General features: G+C 44.2%; 2 protein-coding genes across 2 annotated transcripts; both read left to right on the forward strand.

Moving 5' to 3' along the window:
- Positions 1-998: 998 nt before the first annotated feature.
- CSUI_002703 (uncharacterized protein) lies at positions 999-7380 on the forward strand. Its single transcript, XM_068062902.1, has one exon. The coding sequence runs from the start codon at positions 1620-1622 to the stop codon at positions 7092-7094; it is 5475 nt and encodes a 1824-aa protein (XP_067925122.1). The 5' UTR covers positions 999-1619; the 3' UTR covers positions 7095-7380.
- A 3480-nt stretch (positions 7381-10860) lies between these two features.
- CSUI_002704 (uncharacterized protein) lies at positions 10861-12688 on the forward strand (the record flags this gene model as incomplete). Its single annotated transcript, XM_068062903.1, has 2 exons — positions 10861-12052; positions 12351-12688. Coding segments are annotated over exons 1-2 (762 nt in total), but the record flags the coding sequence as incomplete, so codon positions are not given.
- Positions 12689-17225: the final 4537 nt, after the last annotated feature.

Consider the following 17225-nt stretch of genomic DNA (forward strand, 5'->3'; position numbering starts at 1 on the left):
GTTGTCGACGTTGACACAGGCGAGTCGCGTGCGCCACTATCGTTCTAGTAGTAGGAGATGGAGGAGCCCCTATAGGACGACGCTTTGTTCTCAGTGTTTTATCGCTACCACCCCCCCGATCAGACCCAGTTGAGAATCGACGGTGAGGGAGGACGAGAATCGGACAGAGAGGGAGATGAGTGGGGGCTATGGCTGGTGTGTGGGGAAGAGGATAGATACATAGAGAAGGAAGGAAGAGAAACTTTCGATTTCTTTCTCTCCCTGTCTCTTTTAAGGATCTTTGGAAAGGGGGTGTCCAGGTGAGGTTGTGTGCCTTCCTGTGTTTTCCTGAGTCAGTGGATGGAATGAATGTTAGGAGTTCTCCATCCATCATTCTCTGAGAGATGATGGTAGGGATGGTAAATCGGACAGAGAGATAGTTGTGGAAAGACGTCTCTATCAGTTTACAACGAATATGAGGAACTAGATTGAAAGAGAAAGAGAGAGAATTTAGACCGCTCTCTCTAGCGGTTCAACTCACTACCCATATTATGTCGCTACGTACAGATATATAGCCATCAAACCTTGCTTATACAGTGGTTACTAGCAGTAAATAGGAAGATCTTCAGCCCTCATGTTCGTGAAGGAGTTACCTCTGAGCTGGCAGGACTCTGCAATCTGCACGACTGCTTCTTGGACAAGAAGAGAAAACGAAGGAGAGAGACTCGTTCCTCTTCAAAAAAAGAAACATCTTTGAAAAGCAAGCCGAAAGAACCTCTCAAGATTTCTCGCCTATCAGCGATAAGACAGGACAATCCATCCGTCGGAGACAGTCAGAAGAGTCACACTTCAGAGGAAATCGTACACTCCGCTATAGCTCCATGTGTCTATAGATGACAAGGACTTACAAATCCCTGTATACCGCACAGGTTACACACTCTCTGAACTTCTCCATCCTTATATTCAGAGCACAGAATGCTAGTTCCACGTGATGGATTTCTTCTTTAAAAAGCAGCCATAGCATGCAAACAAGTAGATGCTGACTCGCCACGTCGATTTCTTTCCGCGATCTTCTGTTTCTGTGCTTCTTCTTTCTCTTGTCACAGTTTTCGCCTGCAATTTCTGCGATTCTTCTCGTTGACGTGGACAGGGGTCTTCATTTCTTCTATCGTTCCCGGTCATTTCAGTAGGAGAATAGAACGACTCTTCATACATCCAAGGAGATATAGTGAGGAGAGAGAGTTTCCTTTCTTTTCTTAGTGAATTTTTTTGTCTTTAGAGAAGAAGAACCTACAGGATTGACACCAGGCTTTCAGGTGTATGTACACTGTCCGAATGACAACTACACACACACATCTTCCTTCTTTTCCTCCTGTTTTTCCTAGGGGACAGCGAACCTCTTTTCTTACGGCTCTTTCTTCGTTTCAACCTACTTGCCTCATTCTTTCTCACTCTTTCTCAAGGTCTTCTCTCTTCAATTCCCAGTTCGGTCGTCTTCTTCGTCAATGCAGTCCATCACAAGAGATCTGTAGTCTCCCATACTACAACTTTCTCGTTGTTCTTCTTTTCTTCCTTCGAGAGATCATCTCTACGATGTCTTTATCTTATCCACCTTTTTCATCTCTTCGCGTGGGGTCAAAATGACACTTCGCAGATTCTCTTCTCGCTCTTCTTCTTCACATTTACAACGGAGAAGACAGGGAGTCTCTTCTCCCAATTCTTCATCTTCTTTCTCCTCTTCGTCTCTCTCTTCTTCCTCGGTTTCTTCTTCGTTCTCTTCCTCACCTTCATCGTTCTCGCAGTATCCTTCTTCTTGTCCTTCTTCATCTCTTCTTTTTCATTCTTCTTTTCCTGCCCTTCCACTTCCTCGTTTCTCTCTTGTCTCTCCGTCTTTAGCATCTTCCTCTATCTTCCACTTCCATTCTTCTCAAAGAGAGCCATGTCACCATCATATGTCTTGCCGGAGAATCTCAAGATATAAATCTCTTTCTTACATCTCTCTTCGCTCTCTTCATTCCTCTCCTTCATTCTCTCCTTCTTCCTCTTCTACGCACTCATCATCTTCTTCGTCTTTAGATCTTCTTCCTCCTGTCCCTTCATGTAGAAAAGCACCCTCTTACGATGCTCGAAGTTTTCGTCGGTCTGCCTGGAAGCTTCAGAAGCGTGGGGAATTGGCCGAAGGTCTTTTATCTCTTCCTCATGTTTCATGGAGGTCTTTTTTGAAGTATCTTCATGTGTCTCTCTCCACATCTTTATCTTTACGAAAGAAAGATCTCTCTTCAGTCCCTTATGTCTGCAAACACTTTCACGTCTCTGATTTCCGTGTGATAGATCACTTTCTCGCTTCGTCTCTCTTATCACCTCTCTCTGAGAAGTTGACTTTTTCTTCTTTCTCTTCATCTGGTGTGAGGAGTCAGAAGCCTTCTCTCTCTTCTTTTATCTCTTCGTTAGATGACTGGCGTATATCCCATCATCCCTATCATAGATATGCTATACAGAGATTTCTATCTATTGTCTCCTCAAACCTCCCTAACTATACTGCGAAAGATCTCATTCTTCTTATAGATGGTCTCTCTTCTTCTTCTTCCTCCTCTTCCTTCTTCTCTCCTTTTCAAAGAGATCGAAGATGTGATTTCTATCACTCGCGTCAGTATCCTGTTGAAGTTCTAGAGGAAGTTGAAGTGACTATGGCTCTGCTGTACGTACACCTCGAAAAACGTTTGTATGAGGAATTGAGAAGGAGACAACAAGAGACGACCAAGGAAGAAGAAGAAGAAGGGCAGGAAACGCAAGACACAGAAAGACATCTGAAGAAGATTTCTTCGCCTAGCTTAGGATTGGGAGATCTTTTCACGAGAGAAACACATGGAAAGACAACTTTTCTTGAGAGAAAAGAAGAAGAACATGACACGGGGGGGTGTGATGATCTTCTTCTAACGGAAGTCTACGAGATTCTCACTCGAGGTTTACCTATGAGTCTATCGACTTCTTCTTCTTCTTTCTTTTCGCCTAGACACATTTCTACAGCTCTTCTTTCTCAAGAGAACCGGTCAGTTTTGATCGAAGAGAAAAGGATTCGCCAAGAAAAAGAAGAAAAGGAGAGGTCCTTAACTCAACTGTATGGAGGTCCTTCGAAGATGATTGAAGGAGATATGCCGTGGGAAGAAGGAGAAGGTCAGCTCACTTGCCAACGTCGAGCTTTCCTTTCTTATCTCCGTTCTATATCCTGTAAAGAAGAAGAAGAGACTGAAGGAAAAGAAAGACATGTATGCGGTGACTACTATTCTCAGCGCTTAGAATCGATAAGAAGGAAGACAAGTAGACATCCAGCACAAGAACGGTGGTGGCTAGCTGAGACAGCCAAGAATGTCCTCACATGGATCGAACATGAAATCCTAACGACACGTCAAGATCTTCTTTCTTCGTCTTCCTTCTCTTCTTCTTCTCCTTCTCCTCTTCTTCTCCATGAACTTGCTTTGCTTATCAAAGGTGCGTCATCTTCTTCCTCGCTAGCCTTGGCCATAGGCAGGATGCCGTGGGGTGTATGTACACCTGAAGAAAGACACGGGGTCTTCTCTTCGAGGATCGTTGCTCCCACTGCCCAGGACGGCAAAACTCAACAGGAAGGAGATGTGAAGAATAAACAGAAAGACAGTCTAGCCACAAGCAAAGACGAAATAGGTAAGAAAGCAGACATAGAAAATCCCTTATCTGCAACGAATGAGAAAGATCTTTCTCTCTCTTTCTCTCATCCTAACGTTATGCGTCCTTTAATCGAAGGAAGTCGAGATGTTGGCAATGAAATTCTTCAGCGACTCTTTCTTAAAAGAAATCTTCAGCAGAAGATCACAGGGCTAGGAGAATTCACAGGAGACTCAGAGGAAGGAAGGATAGAAGATAGCTCTCTCCTTCTCTTCGAGACTTCCACTCGAGAAAATCTTCTCTATGCTGGGGCATTCTACTTACCTCAGGCTTATCTTTCACGTTTTGCGTACATCACATGGAAGCAACTTCAAGATGATTCGGCTTATATTCGGCGTAAAGATGATCCAAAGAATGAGGGGAAAGATGCCTCTATTGACGGTGGTGGACGTACACCTCAAAATCTCTTAGCGTCAGGTTCTCCCCCTCTTTCTCTCTTGATTCCGGCGTTGCCTTTATTTGCCCGAACTCTCTCTCGTCTAGTTACCTACTCAGATTCTCCTTCTTTCGCATCTGAAACAACTAAAGACTTCTCTTTCTTCAACACTTCTTCCTGCTCTTCACGTCTCAATAAGACTCCTTCCTCGACGGACAAGACACAGACACGTACAGCCATGTCTACTGAAGATAGCCAACACCTTCCTAGCCACACGGCCAACCCTATCACGGAGAGTAAATGGAGACAGACAAGTATAGGAGAACGGGAAGAAGCAGAAGAAAGAAAAGCCGACCCATTCGAAAGAAGAGAGAAGAAGGAGGAGATGAATCCAAGAAGAAGAAGAAGGAAGAGAGAGATGAAGAGAGGACAAGAAGAAGAAAAAGAAGAGACAACATTGAGTGAGTTGTATGTCTCTCCAGTGATATGGTTTCGCCGGGTGTTAAAGACTCTTAGAATAACGTTAGAAAAGCAAAAGAACGAACTAGTGAAAATGAAAAAGGAAGAAGAAGAAGCTCTACGTGTGAAAGACGGGATAGACAACGAGAATCTTTCATCTTCTTCTCTTCATCGCGAAGAAAGGATAGAGACGAGACCTGCTTCAAGAAGACCGAAAGAGAAAAACGGCAAAGATCTTTCCGCGCCCTCTTCCTTTCAACAGATGGTCTCGTCTTCTTCTTCTTTGCGGAGGGATCTTTCCTCTACTCATCTATCTTTTCTTCACTATACGCTAGAAAGCTATTTAGCTGCGAGAATCTATACGAAGCTTACGTGCTTATATCTACAGAAACTCGAGCGGATAGGAAGAGATAAAAGAATCTCTTCAGAGAGACGATATATGTATCTCGATTCCTTATTACTAGGCAGATATGGTAAAAGCTTCTCTTCTCTTAGTCAGAATTCAGTCCCTAGGAGTACAGCCTATTCAGTAGTTCGGTATATACGCCGACAGCTTGATGTATGTTCAGATATAGGTGTAAACCATCTCAAAGAGGCTATAAGGCTAGCTGGATCGATGCTCCCAGCATCGATTCTAAGTCGTCTCGTGCTGCAAGATCTTTCTCTAAGTATCCCTTCGTCAGGTGTATATACACCACGTGATAGGAAGAGTAGAACTAAAGTTAGGAGGAGTCGAACGAACCAGAGAGGTCTTGCTGTCCCTAGTAAATACAAGATAGACAATGATCTTTACACAATAGGTAGGAAGAGACGTAATGATAGAAAAGAAAGTGTTTCAGAGCTGTATTGTTCCTCTTCTCTTTCTGAAGATCCTTTCTTTCCTAGAAATTCCGAGAGAAGTGTCTCTTCCTTCAACACGTCTCTACATACATGGTTAGTTCCTCATATCATGGCAGCATGTCCCCTACATCTCTCAGCTCTCTATTACCACCTTCTTATAAGCCGTCTTCTTCCTGCTTCTCATCTCTATAGTCCATTGAGAAGTAGACAAGAGGGACAGGAAGGAGGGGGAGAAGAACAAGAAGAAAAAGAGATGAAGAAGAATCCGGAGAGCTTTCTAGATAGAAGTCTCTATGAAAGACAGATAGACAGTGACGGTGAGGCACTGTATCTTCAATTGATATGCCAGCTAGGTAGACATCTCTTAGAGAGGTTGAAAGGTATACGTCGAGAATATGAACAGAGGTGTCGCATAACGAAAGATCAACAAGAGAAGATTCTCATTTCTTTACCGCAGTTTCAGAAACTGAATAGAGATTTGATTCTTAGAGATGGACACCTTGACTATACTCGCTTCGATCAATATCTCAATCTTCAAAAGGAACCTTCACAAGGTTTACATCGTACAAGAGATATCTTGCACCAGCTTAAGATGATCAATCAGCATGCGAGCCGAGCTTCGGCGTCACTAAGAGATTTTCGTGTCTTGCCTTGTGGTTCTCGGGTTGAGAACATGGAAGAAATGAAAGAGAAAGAAGATGATGAAGCCAGAGAATCACGGCAAGATAGAGGAGAAGAAGAAGGAGAAAGTTCTATGCATGGACAGCTTGGACAGCTCGTGACTCATGTTGCCTATTGTGCACGGAGGTGCCTATACACCGCAATCATTCAGTCGCCGATCCACCGGAAATCTTTGAGAGCTCCTTGTCGAGGAGAAATGGAATGGATTACACAACAGGCATTAGCTATGATAGATGCAGATCATGCGAGGAAACATGAAGAGAAGACAAAGAAGAAGAAAGAAGAAAGCATACATCAGATAGGGGGATCGCGGATTGAGGTGTTAGATATCGATGGGAGAACGGTGATCTCATCTAGCGGTAGCTCTGTCTGTAATGAGAAAGACGAAAGTAGCGTAGAAAGGGACGGTAGAAACTTAGAGAAAGAGTCTGACAAGAATTCTCGACTTTCCTTGTTCAGAAACTTCCTCAAGAACGAGACAGAGGTCGATAAGAAAGAAAAAGAATCGGAAGAAGAGAAGTGTGTGCCAAAAGATGAAGGGAAGACGCCACGCAGATGGCGTGATTTAGGTCAACAAGACGGAGATGAGACAAAGCAGACTCAATTACAATCTTTACTTAGGAAAGTTTATCCGGACACAGGTCCGATTGCATGCGATCTTCAATCTCCTCCCCGTATTGTTCGCGCAAAAGGCTATGCAAGAAGAGAAAGACACCGTAGACTACCGATCATCCATCCATTTGAAGAAGACGGGCATGGCGAGAGGGAGACGTCCTATCCGCTAGGAGTATTTGAAAGATATGCACTACTGCGAGGTCATCGCCAAGAGAAGAAGAGAAACAGAAGAACTGAAGAAGAGAGAAAGGGGCCAGAGATTCCTGAGGAGAAGACAGAAGAAAGATACACGGGTGAAGATGAAAACGCCATGGCGAAGAAGAAGAAGAGTCACAATCGCCTTGGGTCTCAGGACGACCAAGAGAAGGATGAAAGTTCCAAGTTGGCCGAAGATATGAGAAAAGAGCGTGTTATGATAAGGAGCATGTCTTCTTCTTCATGAGATTTCATGTCATTTCTGATGCGTTTTTTCTTTCCAACTGCTACTCCCGCTTCATATATATCCGTAGATGGTAAAAGAACTTCAGCCAACTATACAGATTGTGAGATAACGAGACCGCCTTGTACTGATATACCTGCCTATGTATACATATATATACGTATATGTATGTGAATACATCCACTAGCACATCCGCTCTGTATGTAGACACGTACCTGTACGTGTAGCTGCACATGGTTTTACGGGACAGGTGAAGAAGATGCCTTCTCTGCCTATGGAATTCTCTAGTATCCGAGAATGAAGAACTTTCTTTTTGCATTGTTTCCTTGGATCGATTTCTTCTTAACATGGCCAGTGTACTTTTTCTTATCGTTACGAGAGTGGATTGTAGAGAGGCGAGGGAGAGGACAGAGAGAAAGAAAATCTGCGATGTAGACTAGATCCACTGTTATGGCAGACTGCGAATAGACAAAATTTTTCTTTCATGACAAGGGACTGAGACCCTTGTAAAGAAGTAGGTAGCTAAAGGACACTATAAGGACCATATACACATAGCGATGTTCGACCGGGGTGACATGCCTACTCTCTGAAAAAGAGATCAAGTAAGCCATGGAGCCACGTGTCTTTCTTACGGAAGAAGTGGGATAGACATTTGTGGATAGAGCCACATTTCCTGTGAAAACGACGGAGGAAGCATTGCTCTATGGTGGGTAGGCGGTCGTTGTGTGTACTCCAAGGTCACTAGTAAACCGTTGTATAGCAAGAGAGAAACCAAATGTGTAGAAGGAATGATCGAGGACGTCAGGTTCGTATTCCGAGGGTGAACGCGTATTGCAGCCGAGCTTCTTTCATGAAGGAAGCCTCCTTTTCACAGCTGGACTTCTTTAACACGAGGAAAACCTCCGATGAGGCTGTATATACCGATCTTACTAGAGAGATATATTTGCTAGGACATTGCAAGAACGCATCTACATACATATCTGTATATATTTATATAGATACGCTGGTCCCTATCTTCGCCCATATCAGCGGTAGGCTAACACACACTCCAGATATCTAAGGAACACGTTACAACAGAGTGTCAGTGACCGCAGTCTCCACGGAGCTTCTGACGCCTCTCTATCACATTGGTCGTGTCCCACTCCCCATTCCATAGTCGACTTGTTCGTCAGATTAAGAGGCCTCGTCTCTTAATCTAACAGTGGATCTGTCACAGGGACGAGCCACCTTGTGGTACGGCCGTCTTCGATGGTTTACAGCAGCGCGATCGGTTGTCTGAGGAGAGATCAACGCTCTAAACTTGCTTGCAACGAAGTGCAGTAGGCTGGTCGACTTGTGATCTACATCGTTGTCTCAAAATCGAGAGCTCAGCAACGCAATACGGTCTAGTAGTATTGGAAGGCGGCAAGCCTAGTGTCGGAAAGCCCCTGGGTGTGACCGTTCGGGGGAAAGAGGCTTTGAGGACTGAACGAAGCTACCGCTGAAGTAATGAAGCAACGAGGAACACGGGCTTAAGCAAGTCTAAGAGGTGATCCTTCCATGCACATGGCTGTTAGTTCGGGTAGACTTTTATCTTGGTCGCGTGATCGGTTCACTTCAAAGCTGCGATGAAAGCTATCATTCCGCTTACCCTAGCGTTTGGATGGCCTGTCTTACACCAGGCGGGTCAGACGTTGTCGGTTCCTTATTGGACAGCAGCCAAAGAGGAGTCTACCGGCTCACGCAGGATGAGCCCCAGGACACCCAGGAAGCGAGAGGGAGATTAAAGAAACAGCGATAGCCGAAAGGTGGACTCACGCCACTCGGAACTCGGAGGCCCCCGTCGCTATCATCATCCTTTCCCTTAAAATGAATGCTCCACGCAGTTGGTAGGAACGAGCTGCCATTAACGAGACCCTGAGAGCTTCGAGACAAGCCAATTTTAGGCGAGATTTCGGACGTCAAGTGAATGATGCTACCGCGGGTTTTTTTCTGTCGCTCTTTGGTGACGAGGGGGCATTGACCGGCCGGCCGGCCGGTCTCCTGCACCTTAGATCTCGTGACAGATCACGTACGTGCCATGGAACAGGCCGAGAAGCGATAGATAGATAGATAGTTACTGTCTACTCTTGCGGATGGCTACGCAGCATCTGAAGACAGAAGAGCTTACCACAGTGAGAAGAACTGGCTGCTTGAAGGAGGCCTTATCTTCGAGGCGCGCGAGTTGTTTGATTCTTGGGAGAGGAGGCAAGGGTGTCTCCCGATACAATGTCTAGCTAGCCAGGACGGTCTCACAAGACAACCTTGTTCCTTTTGTCTAGCGTCCTTCGTCACACTGACCGCCGCCTGGCGGTTCAAGGGGGTCCTGGTCGATGGCGGCGTCTGCCGAAGGATACGGGGAAAAAGCAAGACCTCTGTCTCTTGATTTCCTGTCTCCCTGCTTCTCACGTTTTCGCACTTTTGCGATCATGAGTAACGGCACCGTGTGGAGATCTTAGGGCGAGGTGACGGCTAGCAGAGAAAGTCGACTCACCCTGCCGTTGTTTCATATTCACCCCGAGTTAATCTACGACACTTTCTGCAGAGAGAGGCAGGCAAAAAGATTGACTTGGCGGGTCTTACCTCTCCCAGTTTTTCTTCTATATACAGACAATAGTCTGCAGCGTCGCTTGTACGACACGGCGATGTGTGTAAGAGACACATTTAGCTGCACCTGGAACCCTGTGATCTACTACTACATGAGAATCGCGGGAAGGATCTCTCTCGGTCTCTCTATCACCTGTCTAAGAGGATGGTGAGAAAACTTGGCGCCCCCTTGTTTTCGTTACACCGTCGAAAAGAAATCAACCTCCCGCTTTCTTACCCCGATAGAATCGCTACCGTCTTAGGCCATCTACCCTCTCGCTAATCATAATTCCCCTTTCTTTTAATGACACAAATTTTACGGCCATGCATGCTCTCATGCTCTCTTCACAAGTATCACAGTTCAGTCACCTACAGGACCGTACTCTCATTACCGCTTCTCCTTCGTCGCTGACAACACCTGCGGAAGGGCTTTTTCGTCAGTTTCTCTGTTTCGCAGTTTAGCACGAGGGAATTCCATTGTGCTGTTGAAATGCATTCAAAAATGTATCTCTTAGTTTTAGGATGGAGAAGCTGTAGTCGATTCTTTCCGTTCTGTAGAGCACGCTCTTCCCAGGAACAGACACATTGGCCCGAAGAATTTTGCGCGTCCTACATCATCTTGAGAGATCAATCTTTCTCCGTCCTGGGAAGTATCAGCAATCGTCGAGAAAGCCGTGAGTTTCATCGGCAAAGGAGATACAACAGGAGAGTCTGTATCTGCTAACTTGCTAAGACGAGCATGGCAGGGGTATCAAGAGAGAGTAGTGAGTTAGCCCAGGAGAAGCATAAAGCGGTCGCCGGACCTGCCTAGGCAATCTCACCATGTACTCCGCCTGGTAAAGTGTCAGTTCACGGACAGGTAGTACCTATCCTTTGAAGAAGAGAAAAAAGTGTTCTTCCTTCTTCTCTTTCTAGTTCATCTTTCTACCGTCCCCCGTTATGAGATACCAACAGTTGACAGCTTTTCTCTACGGTCTCTAGTCGCGAAGGCACGCCCCGGGGCGCCTCCCACTCCAGGTCTTTTTCTTCACGGATTCTCTAGTGGAGTGTCACTTCAAACACATCACTGAAGAACGAGTTCCCACAATTGGTATGCAGGAATCTTCTCTGTCAATCTAGACAAGAGAAAGGCGTTGCTTGTCCGATTAACTTTGCACGCCAAACCGTTTTCGATCCGACTGCCTCCGAGAACGTCCTTCTCCATTGCTTCTCATTCACCGATCCTGATGCTTGTCTGTAAGGTCTATCTTTTAATCATCCCCAGAAGGGGAAATCCTCTTCAGAGTCACCAAAGCGACAGCCGATCGTGTTCTACGAAAACCGTATAAAGCGCAAGAACGACTTTCCCGAGAATCCATAGATCTGCTAGATTCCTACGGACAAGGGACGATCGATCTCTTTCTTTAACACCCACCGACCCTTGGTAACATCCCTCTCTCTTTTTTTCTCGGTTCTTTCCCTTCTATCTCTCAACGGTTTGCATGCACCGTCACGATCGATGGACGCATTCATTCCAAGCATCGGCGCATCCAGCCAGCAAACAAGCGTCCGGACAGAGAGAGTGAGAATCGCGGAAAGAATGAATGGGGGTCTCTAGGGAGTTCTCTGTCTCCTTTTAGAGGATTCCATAAGGCAGAGATCATCGATCTCTTCATAATACATTTGAATCTGCATGCGTTAATCATTCTTTCCTATTCTTTCCTATCTCATTTCAAAGAGAGGCCCGTGTGACCTCCCCAAGGCGGAAGGATAGTAACTCTCTCGACATTTGGGGACCCTCGTCCTCTTCCTTCTCTTCACATCCTCCTTTAGCTTCCCCCTTTTCTGGAGACTTCCCTCATTTTTTCATTCCACAGTTTCGGAAGATCACATCTTTCTTAAAAGAAAGAGAAGTCTTTTCTCGGGCTTTCTCTACAGCCCCATTTCAGCAAAATGACGAAGAGATCAACAGGGACAATGAGGAGAGCAACTCCGAGGATTCGCGGCTTCTCGCTCTTCTCTCTTTCTCTTTTGCTCTCGATGAGCTTCCTAGTAGGAGAGATAGCGAACCTTGTTTCTCCCTCTGACAAGATTTCTTCTTTCTCTATGGTTCGTGCAGAAGAAGACAAATCTCAAGGATCGAGTGGCGAGGCCGGTCTCTTTCAAGAGGCCCCGTCAGGTGGTATGACGAGGACAATAGAAATCGAAGAAGAGGGAGAGAAGGAGGAGGAGAAACATGCTGCAAAGGAAGAAGAACAAGAAGGTGTGCCAGTGACAGAAGAGACTGGGGTTGGGACGAATGAGGGACAGAAAGAAGCGAATGTCGTTGCTTCAGGGGACAATGAAGAGATTATTCCTTTGGAAGACATATCGAAAAGGTAGGAAAGACAAAGAAGAGAAGAAAGCAGAAGAAAAAACGCTCATGTGGTCATTCGGCTATCTGCTTTCTCCTTCCATCTCGGGTGTATGTACACTGCATGGATATTGTACGGTCAGCCAGACTATGGGGGAAGAATGGAACCTGCTCATCTGCACTTCTCTCATCGTCTCTTCTACTACGAAAGTTTCTCAAAACTTGGCTAACTAGAGAAAACACACACACTCTCTGTCTCTCTCTCTCTCTCTGACACACTTTCTCTTCTTTCTTCGTCTGTCTGTCACCGCTGCTGTCTCTAGGGCGTCCTCCTCTTCGTCTCTAAGGCGGAGAAGAGAGACATCTCACTCGGGCGCAACCGTCACTACAACGTCAACAGGAGGCTTCTTACCTTCTTCTCCTCCTCGGCACATCCAGCCACCTCGTAGGGAGCAAGAAGAAGGGGAAGGGACTTCAATACAAGCGGATCACCTCGAGAGAAGAAGGAGATATTCTTCTTACGCTTCGACTACTCAGCAGAGTCTTCGGGCAGCAAGAAGAAAGAGAAGGATGAAGAAGGCTGCAAGAATCGCCATCGAGCTTCTCATCTATACCGCTGTCGCTTATATCGCGTGGAAAAGACTAGACGCCTATTACGCCAGTACGTTCAAGACACGAAACTTCCTCTCCTCTCTCTTTCGAACAAACATCTCTTCTCTTCTTTCTTCTTTCTGCTTCGTGGAGAACAATGCAGTCTCGATTTTGAGTAGGGTATACGTGGAAGCCTGTTAAGAGAGAATGGGTTAATTTTTCTACACACCTCTCTTCTCTTAGGCATACACCATATGCGTCTCTACTCATATTCGCAGCTCTCCGCGTCTATGGCTTTATCGGGCTGCTCGTATTTGTCTGCCCACATAGTTGTATACATATAGACATGTGTATGTACATCTATCTATCTATCTTTAATCTATCTATCTTTAATCTATCTATCTATCTTTAATCTATCTTTAATCTATCTATCTTTAATCTATCTTTAATCTATCTATCTTTAATCTATCTATCTATCTTTAATGTTTCTTTTACATGTCTTCATTCTATTTCTAATTTCTACATCTTTTCTCTGATAGATCTTTAAGGCCTTTCAGGTTCTAGTAGATGCTTTTCTTCTTATAGGAGACTCTCACGATATAAAACAGAGAGAGATTTACAAAGGCCTCTTCAATGATAGACTGTCATACTTGGGGCATGTGTATCTCGCTCTCTCTCTTTCGTTCTTTCTTTCTCTATTTCTTCTTTCCCTTCTTTCTTTCTTTCTTTTTCTTGTGTATGTTTCTATTACTTTTCTCTTTCAAATGCTTGGATGTGTAATTATGCTTTCAGATAAATGTAAGCTGTCGACTCCTCTGAGGGATCTACTTCTCCCGCGGCCGGTGTACATACACCTTGGGAGATAGGCGATATCCCTATAGAGGTACACTTACTTCTTTTTTGTTTTCAACTCTTTCGCGGACTTCTTCGTCTCCTTCCTCTTTTTCTTTCAAAGAAGAGATATGAAATAAGCCAGATCTTTCTTTTTCTTCTTCTACTGCGTCCTAGTTAAGAAATCTCATACATACAGACGGATTTAATTGACAGTGATCGACGGCTTCTTCTTCTTCTTTTTCCTTCTTTTGTTTCGACACGAAGGTTTCTACGATAGTAGTCAAGTATTCGAATCGATCTTTCTTTCTTTCCCACTCTTTATTTCTTTCTTCCGCGCTTTCTTATTTCCTTCTTTTCTTGCTTTCCTCCGTCTCTTCCGTCAAACGCAAAATTCAGGCCGTAAGAGAGAGAGATGGAGACACGCAGAGAGAGAGAGAGAAGAGACAAAAGAGATAGAACGGGAATGAACGATAACCCGATAGAAAGAATAGAGAGACCAGAAGGAGAGAAGAGACCAAGGCTTTTTGATGTGAAGAGAGCCGTTCAGATCCCAGAAGATAGATTTAAGATAGATCACATAGATTAGAGAGAAAGGAAAGAGAAATAGACCAATAGATAGATAGATGAGAGAGAGAGAGATTGAAAGGCAGATCTCCTTTGGTACCTCTGACCACCCTAATCATTTAATCTCCACCGTCATGAGGAATCTCTTCTTTGCACTTACCTTCTTCCCTCGTCTGGCGATCGATAAGAGAAGAATATACAGGATTCAAGTCCTCGTTCTTCTTCTTTTACTTCTTTTCGCTTTGTTGGCGAAGAACTCGTTGCCCTTCTTTTCCTTTTCGTTTTTCTTCTTTCCCCATGAATAATTCCTTGGAGACGAGTAGGCATCGTCCCCGTACCAGAAAGAGAGAGAGAAGGAGAGACAAGAGAGAGATAAGGTAAAGCCAACACATACAAATGAAGCCCTAGAGTGATAAAGAAAATGTGCATGATTCCTGAGAGAAGTCTTCACCTCTCTAGAGAAAGATAAAGAGATGTCTTCTTTCCTCTTCTCCTTTTCTTCCTTTCAACAGCATGTAAGCTCTTTCCTTTCTTTCTCCATCTTCATCTTCTTTATCCTCGTGTGACTATCTCTATCTGTATATTTCAGTTAGAGACTGTTTGCGAAAGATCAGAAGGTCTGAAGTGCCTACTCCCATGTCCCATCTCCTCTTCTTAATCCGCCTACTCCCATGTCCCATCTCCTCTTCTTAATCCGCTCGTGATCTCCACCCCTCATTCTCATCCACTTCTACTACTTCCACGGCTGCTGCTCCAAGTTCTTCTTCTGCCTAGCTAGCTAGCTAGCTAACACCCTCTATGTGAATGTCTATCATCATCTTCTCACTCCATATATGTAGGAACACAGTTGTATCTATGTACAAACGTATATCAGCCTATATATATATATATATATATATACATGTATATACACACCAAAGATATCAGCACCCCGCCTATGCATATATGTATATGTATATACCCAAGTAAACAAAAAGAGCGTATCAAACCTGTATATGTGTGAATATGCGTATATGTACGATATAGGCCGATATCCCTGGGGTTTCTAGGTGCGTGTTTTGGCTTGGTATGTGTGCTTCTCTCACAGCGAGGCGTTTTGTCTGTAGAGCCTTATCACAAGAAGATTCACACTTTCACATGACCTTGAGAAGAGACGTGTGAATGTGTCTGCAATTCTTATGCTCCCTCTTTCTTTTTCTTTTCTTCTTCTTCAGTCCGTAAGTTTTGAGAGAAAGAAAGGAGAGAATGACTCTCTCTATCTATCCATCTGTCGTAGCCAGGGATCGAGAGAGAGAAGAGAGAAAGAAAAGACACCTCTCTTCTACATTTGCAGTATGTTTCTCATCGAGGAGTCATCCAAAACACGCAGGCAAGGGTCCAGTATGCGAAAGCATCCACACTGGTGCCTACACATCTATATCTATATCTATCTGTAGATACAGGTCTATGGACCGTACAACGAGATCTATCTATCTATCTATCTTTAATCTATATTTTACGTATGCATGTATCTTGGATCTGTCTTCTGTCTTTATCTGTCTTCCCATAACTTCTCTCTGTTCATTTCCAAACGCGTGTGCCTCTCTATATCAGCGAAGCTATGTAGCTACTCGATACTCGGGCTCTCTTCTTCTTTTTCTTTTCTCTTCAATGTCTCTAGGGGATAGCTCGATACAAGAGAGCGATAGAAGACTGCCGACCTTCTTCTTCTTTTTCTTTTTGACTTCGTTGGCCTTGATCATTCCTCATGCACATACACCATCACCACTATGACTACAGGACGTAAGAGGAGAAGCGAAGAGACAGATAAAGAGACAGAGAAAGAAAGATAGAAGTAGATAGGAGATAGGAGTCGATGATGATACTATGCTTTCTTGGTTGTCTTTGTGTAGAATGCCTAGTAGAGATAGGAGATAAAAGAAGATCAAGAGAGAGAGAGAGAAGTGTCTCTTCTTCTCCTTCTTCAGAACTCTTTCCTTCTTTCACAAAGTTCTTCCTGTTTCTCTTTTCTGCTGTATCTCCTTTCATCTTTCCTCAATCTCTCTCTTTCTTACTCTCTACATCCGCCTCGCTTCTTCTCTCTCTTTCTCTTTCTGTTGCTCTTCTCTTTCTCACTCTCTTTCTCTCGTTCCTTCTTCTTCTTGGCTCTTCAGAAGGTAAGAGAATGGGGTGTCTGTCTGTCCTTTACTGTTGCATTAGTCAAAGAGAAGAGAGGATAGGAGAAGAGATAGATAGCAGTTGAAGAAGGAGGCGTCGTCAAATCCTTCCAGTCACAAGGTTTAGGGCTCGGCTTTGCATGCCTATTCTTCGTTTTTCTTTCGTGCTTTTCTTTCTCTCTTCCGAATCATGGCACCCCTCCTTCTTCTCGATTTCCATCCTCTTCTTTCAGCTCGTAAGCTTCTTTTCTTTTCTTTCTTTATTTCGTTCTTTCTTTCTTTCTCTCTTTCTTTCTTTCTTTCTCTCAATTCCTCTCCCTCCTGTCCTGCTTTTCCTTTCTTTCATAGCATGTAAGAAGTCGACCTGAAGAGAAAGACGTTTCTTCTCTCCACATTCCCACGGTGTCTATACACTTGGGCTGCACTAGGCAGATAGGACACCTTGTCTCCAAAAGACGTGCGGTAGAGCCTAGGAGACCATCATGTGTAGATCTCTCTGTAAGAATGACTTACCATAGATCTTGAGATCTAGACAGATGTAGCTACATACACATATGTATGTAGGATCCATTGATATGTCTAGATATATGCGGATCTCCCCTTGGTATGTATGGGTGCCGGAGAAGAAGATAAGTAGCTTCATGAGAAATGTCTTCCGTTTCTGGAGGTGTATGTGTGAGAAGACATGTCTCTGCTCTTCTTCTTTTTCTTTTTTTTTTTTCTTTTTCTTCTCTTGTCTCAATTCAATCAGTCCATTAGTCAGACGTTCATTCCCCCCCTTCAAGCCTTCTCTGTGAAGCCACATGTCTCTACATACAAATCTATAGATAGATAGATCTACAGATATAAATATAGATCTATGTATGTCTAGATAGAGATATGTGTACAGTATGTGTATAGGCTCTTGCATGCGCTTAGACAAAGCAACATCTGTTTTCTCGTATTTCTTCTTTAGGCAAGTCTCTTTAGTCATTGAGAGAAGATGAGCTGCAATAAAGGAAACACTTGAAAGAAATGCACAGAAAGAGAAGAAGAAGAAAGAGACAGAAAGAA

The sequence above is a fragment of the Cystoisospora suis genome, assembly GCF_002600585.1.
Source record: "Cystoisospora suis strain Wien I chromosome Unknown contig_1122, whole genome shotgun sequence".
Classification (NCBI taxonomy): Eukaryota; Apicomplexa; class Conoidasida; order Eucoccidiorida; family Sarcocystidae; genus Cystoisospora; species Cystoisospora suis.